General features: G+C 39.8%; 1 protein-coding gene across 1 annotated transcript; it reads left to right on the plus strand.

Annotated features, from left to right (window-relative positions):
* The first annotated feature begins 2,266 nt into the window (after nucleotides 1–2,266).
* LOC115680392 (uncharacterized) lies at nucleotides 2,267–6,152 on the plus strand. Its single transcript, XM_030604192.2, has one exon. It carries the CDS (start codon nucleotides 2,542–2,544, stop codon nucleotides 5,242–5,244), a length of 2,703 nt encoding a protein of 900 aa, XP_030460052.1. The 5' UTR covers nucleotides 2,267–2,541; the 3' UTR covers nucleotides 5,245–6,152.
* Nucleotides 6,153–8,773: the final 2,621 nt, after the last annotated feature.

Below are 8,773 nucleotides of genomic sequence, written 5' to 3' on the forward strand. Positions count from 1 at the left end.
CATCGCAAATTTACGACGGATCTATTTTCCGTCGCAAATTCCGTCGCTAATTAGCGACGGAAAATAAATCCGTCAGAAATTCCGTCGCAAATTTGCGACGACTAATTTTCCGTAGCAAATTTGCGACGGAATTTTCGATGGATTTATTTTCCGTCGCAAATTCCGTCGCTAATTTGCGATGACTAATTTTCCGTCGCAAATTCTGTCGCTATTTTTGCGACGGATTTATTTTCTGTTGCTAATTTGCGACGAATTTTTATTTCGTGGCAAATTCCGTCATAAATTAGCGACGAAAACTTTCCGTCGCTAATTTGCGACGGATTTATTTTTCGTCGCAAATTTCGTTGCAAATTAGCGACGAAAAATTTTCCATCGCTAAATTCTGTGGCAAAATCCTTGTTTTTTTGTAGTGTTAGCCTTTGGTAGTGAAACTTGTGAATATGTAGGGAACTAAAAAAAAAATTATTCCGTCCGGTTCATGGACCCACTTGAGAACTGGTGGTCCGATTCCTAATTTTAAGGTGGGAACCGATCACCCCTAGTAGAAATCGATCACCCCTAGTAGAAATCGAACTAGACCACGATCTGTGTAACCGAATAATCATATTTGGACTAAACCGAGGTCACCCTAAAACTAGCTGTATTTATGGATCTTTTCACCAATTTTCATACCGGTAGCATTAAACTTTTAGAATTTGGATCATCATTTTATTACTACTGTTGTTCAATATGTTCTTCTATTACCATAATTAGTTTTAAACTTGATCTGGTGTAGGCGGAAGAATATGTACCCATTAGAATCTACCTGCAACATATATGTATATTCATTGCTATAAAAATCCAATATACTATGCACATTGGATGTATCTAGTATAAATAATAGGAATATGAATACTTAAAAGATCAACTACTAGTGCATTGGCATAAGTTAGGATGGGAATCTTTGACTTCTGCTTGAATCCTGTCAAGTACCAAATAAATTTTGCATAAATATAGCTTTCTAGTACAAATCATAAAATATATCAACTTATGAAAAGGTGAAACTTTACATCCATTTAAGTTAACGCAGATTCTTGATAAAAGTGTCAAAAAAGTCATAAACCTTTGGCATTGGTGTCAATTTAGTCCTAAACCTTTTTTTGGTGCCAATTCAGTCCTAAGCCTTTTGCATTGGTGCTAATTCAGTCCTTCCCGCTAATAGCTATTCATGTGTCGAATGAATGAATTGACATCAATATAAAAGGTTTAAGACTGAATTGGCACAAATGCAAAAGGTTTAGGACTAAATTGGCATAAAAAAAAGGTTTAGGATTAAATTGACACTAATGCAAAAGGTTTATGACTGAATTGGCACCAAAAAAAGGTTTAGGATTAAATTGACATCAATGCAAAAGGTTTAAGACTTTTTTGACACTTTTCCCCATATTCTTTATTCCTTATTGTCATGATATCTTTGTCATTAGCATCTTTACTTAAATAATTTATCTCAACCAATCTTCTATTATCTTTTCTTGAACCAACTATTGTAAAAGGAACTCCATACCGAAAACAAACTAGGCGAAAATGATTTAAGCATGTCCGTTTCAAAAAAAGACAATTTTTTTGACAAATAATAGCTAAAATACGATATTCAAGTACTATTTCCTCGTGTGTGATTAAAGTTAATCAGGGAGTAGTTGTGTTCTTTTCCGAAAAGAGAGGCTAGACTTGTTTTTAATGTATAAATCAAAGAGCTTAAATGTTGTGTACGTAATTAAAGCACGTTATAAGAATTGAAAGTTCACCATTTATATCTTTCGTATACTTGATACACACTTTTCTCATTTATCAATTCTCAAATATTATATTTCTTTCTCTCTTTCCTATCTTTACAATGTTCACCTAAAAATTCCTATAGTATTTACAGTCGAGTGCCTTTCTTTTTGCTTAAATAACGTCACTAGGTTATGTTTCTCTTATTGTAAAAATAAAATGTACAAATTCTACATAGATAAGAGATTTTAGAAACTAATGCTTCAGTTGTCCATCATATGCAAAAATATAGCATATAATGTTAAGTGTATATTTTTTTTTTACACATACGGCCTAATGTATCTTTGATTGGGGAATCATATATATCCATTATCTCTAAAGCCGTTTGAGCCAAATTTTAATAAAATATTTTATTGAAATCTTAGTACATGGAGAATTTGTGAACGGACAAGTAAATAGGGCAAGGAAAAAAATTTGCATCCGTTCCATGATAAATCGGATTAATTACTGCCGTTGATCTTATGAATATGCGAAATTTGATGGGTACGATTCCCCCTGATTTCAACTAATCGGCTTCCGGTGAAGGGCTCCCTGAAAAAGACAACCTCGGAAAACTGTCGGGAGTCCAACACGGGACAGAGCACACGCTGTTAAAAAGACGAACATGAAAGGCATCGACGAATATAAAAATGCATCGAGCAAAACCTACCCCGTGGATTCATTCTACCAAGAACAAGAACCCACAAGAAACGCCACCACGACTCTCTGTTTTCTTGTCTTTCTAGGCCCATGAGTCTCTGGGGTTACGCTGTTGGAAAGAAGCAAGAATTGAAAGCAATGGATGCCAAGAATGTCCTTACTTCCGCAGCACGAAGCGCCTCTCTTTCCGGCTCCTCGTCTTCCACAGGTTCGCTTCTTATACGAGCTCCTCCTACTCTCGACGATGACGACGACGGCGGCGGCGGCGGCGGCGGCGGCTCTGATTTCCAGTCAAAAGCTCCGCGAATCGACGTTCAGTATGGCACTAGTAGTTGCAGCGACGAAAGCAGTGAGAGAGGCGGCTCCGACTGTGAGCGCTTGTTCGCTAGCGGGGATGACTTCGAAACGGCGTCGGAGAGGCCGTTCGTTGCGGACCCAGATGAGGAAACATTGGAAGGAGGTGGGGGCATCGCGAAAGATCGAATCTTTAGGCCCTTTGTGGCATACCCGGATGCGAACAAATTTGAGAACAGCTTTGGGGAGGAGACGTGTAGTGACGTTGATGAGTACTCTTCTGTGGCAGAGACTGTGGCAGAGTATGACTATGACCCCATTGTTGACCAAGTTATGCCTATTGCAAGGTTGTCCATAGATTTTGAGGATGAAGAGGGCTTGATGGCCATTGAAGAAATCGGGGATGAGGAGATCGTGAGAGCTGTGCGAGTTCCGGGTTTCGACGAGTCTGAGATGGTGGGGGGTGCACCTAGGATTAGGGTGATGGTGTATGAAGAGGAGAGAGATGAGGATGAGACAAGTTTGTTCGTTGGGGATGGGATTGAGATGCATAGCCCTTCTGGTGAGTATACAAGTGAGAAAGGTGACCTTGCTTCTATGGGGCATGCACGAGTTATGCATCTGAAGGGTGAGGAAGGAAGTTTCATGGAGCAGAGCTCCCAAATGCTAGCGAATTTCGAACATCTAAGTAGTGAAGGTAGAAGAACTGAGGGTGCAGATAGCCATCGATCAAATGATGAGAGGGTTTGGGAGCTGAAGAATGGAAAATTGAGTGATACTGATTTTGCCGAAAAATGTGAAACAAATACGGCTTCCGAGGCAATGCAACTGAATTTCGAGGAATTAGATTTCAGTTGGTGCAAAATTGTGAAGCCAAGCTTTACATGTGCAGTTGAAGAACCTGTGGTGGGGAAAGTTGCTATTTATGATACAGGTCTCACTCTTGAAGACCGAATGAATGATGTGACACCTCATTTGCAGATACTTTTGGAGTGCCCTAAAGTTGCGGGGGAAGTTAAGCACTTAGACTATACTTATTACAAGAACGGTACCAATGCAAGTGAGGAGGCTAGTGAAATGAGTTCATCGGATGAGGCATTGCGCGATCCTAGGAATCTCCTTAACTCTGTGTTTGCGGTTTCCCCTTCAGATCATGAACCAGAGTTAGAAGGAAGAGATGTGGAGGATGAAGCGTTATATAAAACAAGAGGAGGTGAAAAGAACTTGCTTGACGATGAAGGGGTTGACAGTTTGATATATGGTAGCTCTGAAACCGCTCAACTGGTAATGAGTGATCTAGAAGATGAATTCGCATCCTGTTTTCTCTCGAATCCAGCGAATTCTCAAGTTTATCCAGCAACGTATGATGGCCATATTGTCTCTGAATCAAGCAAAGAAGATGGTTCCTATGTTTATGGGGGACAGAATTTGTTAGTTGATTTGGACATCTTGGGAGATCTTCTCAAAGCACCTTCTTGTGCTGAATCAGAGGAGAATCTTAGCAAAGAGGAAAAGAAGTGCCTTGAGGATGTGCATCTGTTAAAGGTAAACCTCTTAAGACTTGTCCATAGACTAGGCTATTCTCCTGAAAATTCCATAGCTACACAGGCATTGTATCGTCTTGCCCTAACCATAGGCGGCCACTCTAGTCAAGCATTTTGCCTCCAATCAGCCAAAAAGTTGGCAGTGCAGCTTGAAGCTGAGGGTGGTAGTATGGACTTGTCATTGAACATCCTGGTCATCGGAAAAACAGGTGTGGGAAAGAGTGCGACCATTAATACCGTTTTGGGAGAAAAGAAAGCCGTGGTCAATGCATTTGAGCCCGCAACTTTTACTGTGAAAGAGGTTCTCGGAATTAAGGATGGTGTCAAATTTAGGTTTATTGATACACCAGGTCTTCGATCTTCTGGTACCGATCAATCTCTCAACCAGAGAATATTGATGTCTATAAAGAAGTTCACTAAAAGCTTTCCGCCTGATGTTGTTATGTATGTCGACCGTCTGGATTGCCCAGTGAGTGATCTTATTGATCTGCCACTTCTGCGGTCCATCACTAATTCTCTTGGTTCAGTAATATGGCATAATGCCATTATCGTCCTCACCCATGCCTCATCTACTCCCCTGGATGGACCAACCGGATTACCTTTCAGCTACAAAGACCTTGTATCTCAGCGATCTAGTGTTATTCAGCAATGTATCAGCTTAGCAATTGTTGATACGCATACAATGAATCCAAGTCTCATGCCTCCGGTGTTCATGATCGAAAACCTTTCTGAAAAAAATGAGCTTGGATGTGCAGTTCTTCCCAATGGACAATTTTGGAGAACACAGTTGTTGATCTTATGCTATTCACTGAAAATTTTGAGCAAAGCTTCGCCTCTGTCGAAACCGCAAGAATCATTATATCTCCGTAAAATCCACAACTTCTGTGTCCAGTCATTTGCCGTACTTGTCGTCTTCTCAAGTGCAACCTCACATTCACCCAAGACATTCCACTGATCAGGGTGAAACTGACCTGAACTTTGAGCTTGGCTATTTCTCCGATTTGGATGAAGGCACTGGTGACTGATTGATTGAAGCCCTTTGGGAGGTCTCAGATGGCGACACTCACAATTTGTGGAGTACATCTCCATTTGCCATTCAGAATATCCTCTTTGATTCCTCCATTGACAGAGAGCAGTGAGAAAATGGACAAGCATGCATGAGCTAACTTGCGAACATTGGCGAAAGCACATTGTCTACGTTGTCGTGGGAGAGAACAAAGCGAAATTCTTGGAGAACTATAGAGAAGTTGCAGCATGTCCAGAACTTGACAGGCAAAACGTAGCTGCTGGTCTCTAAGTTGACCACCCGATCGGTTTCAGAAGCTCCTTTGAAGACCTGGAATGAATTGTAAAGGCCATCTCTCCATTTCTCTATCTTGGCCAATTTTGAGTGGCAATTCTCCATGCAGAGGATTTCCAAGTTGTCTATTTTTGTTTGGTTGAACAATGAACGGGGGTTGGTGCATAGGAGTCGATATATATATATATATATATGTAGTTGCAACTTTTGGTGTCATCTTGTACGACTCACGAAGGGAAGAGCAGCGAAGCTTGCGGGGCCATATTTATCGCGCTCATTTTAGCGGATGCATACAGTTTTGTTCGGTCCGATCGGTCTGTTTCTCATGTTTTTGGCAATTACAAGATAGAGAAATCAAAGGGCTCCTAGAGTGGTGGATTTTCTGTTCTTTTGACTCGGATTAAAGGGGAAATTTTTGAAAACACCCTGAAGTGGATTTTGTCTCAGATCGTGAAATGTGTTGTCGACGGCCAAATTAAGCGACCTTTACGGGCTTTCGCACCTGAGAAAGGGGCATTTTTTTTGGTCCAAAAAATTATCAAATTTGATCCAAATGCACGTGATCTGTGGGATCAACAATGTGTTCGCATATGTCTTTGAGTTTGAGACCGATGGATCATATAGTACGTGTGTTTTCGCGTGCCTTTCGTGCGAAAAATTCGAATCTGTGCATGGGTTTACTAAATTATGGACCCGAAATTTTCGGATGAAGAATGTACCTTTCTCGGGCGTGGAAATAGCATACGGAAGTACCGCGCTCGCTGTCCGGCGAGAAATTTGGCCGCCGATGAACCGGGGGTTGATCGAGACACATTTCACTCCTTCATATCAGAGCGTTTTTCTCAGGGCAAATGCCAGAGGAGACGCGAAAATTGAGTCTGCGAGGCGCTTCATGATTTCATTTAACTGGTACAACAATGGCAGCGAACGGCGAGGCGAAAAATGCACAAGGTCTCTGACAAGAGTATGTTAAAAACATTTTGCCACACCACAATATTCACGAACTAATTTTTAAAAAAAAAACACCGATTTTATTTTGAGTGACAATTCTGATCGGAATCTTTTTTTGTCTCAATAAAAAGAATCAACTTTTACTCAAGTCCCAAATCTGGCCCTCGTAATGTGAAAATTTTAAATTGTTCAGGCCAGATTTGGGAATTAAGTGAAAGTTGGTTCTTTTTTATGAGATAAAAAAAAGTTTAGGCCAAAATTGACACTCGAGGTAAAGTTAGTGTTTTTTTTTTGGAATTAGGCCCATTATTCACAAAGAAAGTATTATAATTAAACCGGATCGATTTGTGGGGGAATTAGCTAGTGGACTTGGATTGCATTTTATGTATGTAGTAATGAAATTAGACCCAACAATTATTCAATTAAAACGAGAATTACTATTTTATTATTGTTTTATGTTAACTATATAATATTATAATCAATTACATAAATTATACGATCATATCTATTCATGACATACTAGTCAACACGGTCACTAATTAGTTCACTAGTTAGTTAACTAGTTAATACCCTTACAGTCTGACCAATTACATAACACGATAGAAGTAGACTAATAATCCACTAATTAAACTAAGAAATCGTATGTCTTAACTGCATATAATTGTAATTTTTCTATTTGAAGTGTACGATTCCAGAATTTTTTTTTAGAAAATTTGGCCTGCTATGTTGAATTACCTCAATTGCAAACAATTAAACGTTACACATGACTTTGCAGATTACCCAACTATTATAAAGCATGTGATCAACACAGTACAAACACCTAAAGAGCAAAATTAAACGAGGACTTATGCTTGTCCCAACTCGCGAGGTCCTATCCAATAGAGGCAGGTCACAATTGCATCGTCTTAGAATAGTGATACATCAAAAGCCAACACCACCGCAATGGTTGGCCTCGTAATGTAAGGAGCTTACTTAAAAAATGGTTTGGGACCGTCTTTGTCAGGTTCGGATCCCCCGATTGTTCCTCGACTTCGGGAAACTCGATTCAGCTTGAATGCACGAGCATCTTCAACTCGTGATCTTTTATTCCTTTCTTGAAATGCTGCTGGTATATTCTATATCTACAAAAGTGCATGCTTTTTATCATGAGAATCATAAGTAACTTTGTTAAGGAAAAACGATAACGAAATAAAAATTCGGGAAAGCAGAACGATGGGCCTATGTCTAGTGTCTACGAAGAAGGGAGCATAAGAGTAATGTTGGAGAAACATAAAAATTCATGATTCCACCATGGAGACAATGGAGAGATGGAGCGATTTGCTTCACCAAATCTGTTCAATTGCTTCACCCTCTCTTTTTCCCTCTCTTTTTCTTTTTTAATTTTTTCTAAATTCAAAGCTAGTTTGCAAAAAATACACCAACAACCTACCAATCACCATTTGCTTTGAGCAAATACACCTTGAGTCAAGAATTTTTCAATTAAATGCAATCCAACTCTTTGTTTTACGGCCCGCGAGGTCGTGCCTCTGGTATCGATTATACACAAGCCAAATTTGGATGACATAGTTTTTCGAGCCTCTAGATGTGGAGGCTCTACTGGCCCATGGCAATCAAGTTCGTCGAGATGTCAACCGGCATGGAGGAGTGTTGAGCTTGCTGAGAACTTGACCGTGGACGGGCATAGAGAAAAACCCAAGAAGGGTCGTGCGACACGGTGGTGTCGACTGTGTGGAGGGGTCAACGGCAGCGGCCTGATCGGAAAAGAGCGGCAGCGACAACTATGGTATGGAAAGCACAGTGGTGACAAGTTTAGTGTTTTAGATTGTGAGAGTTTGATTAGATGTGGTAATGAGTAATTAAAATTGGACGAGTGTCAAAATATGGTACTTGTGCGTGGTTTTCACTCGACATACACAAACAAGATAATTTGCACATACGAGTGAGATTCGGGCTACGTTTGCTTTCGGAAAATTCAAAATTTTGAAAAGATTTTCATAACTTTAATCTTTTATATCCAATACGAGAATGAATTAATAAAAAATGTTTCATTAATAACAATAATCTATTTCCAAACACTATTATTGAGAAGGAAAACGGTTTTTGTCAGACATTTTTCTTAAGCGACAAAAACCATCGAAATTTTTTGCATTATCGATTTTCCTCAAAAGAAATACATCCTCGATCAAACCAAAAATTCGTATTCTCTTCCAGAAGAATATGGTGGCGCGAGAGA

The sequence above is a fragment of the Syzygium oleosum genome, unplaced genomic scaffold, assembly GCF_021117445.2.
Source record: "Syzygium oleosum isolate NSW1041296 unplaced genomic scaffold, Sole_v2.1 Sole_v2.36, whole genome shotgun sequence".
Classification (NCBI taxonomy): domain Eukaryota; kingdom Viridiplantae; phylum Streptophyta; class Magnoliopsida; order Myrtales; family Myrtaceae; genus Syzygium; species Syzygium oleosum.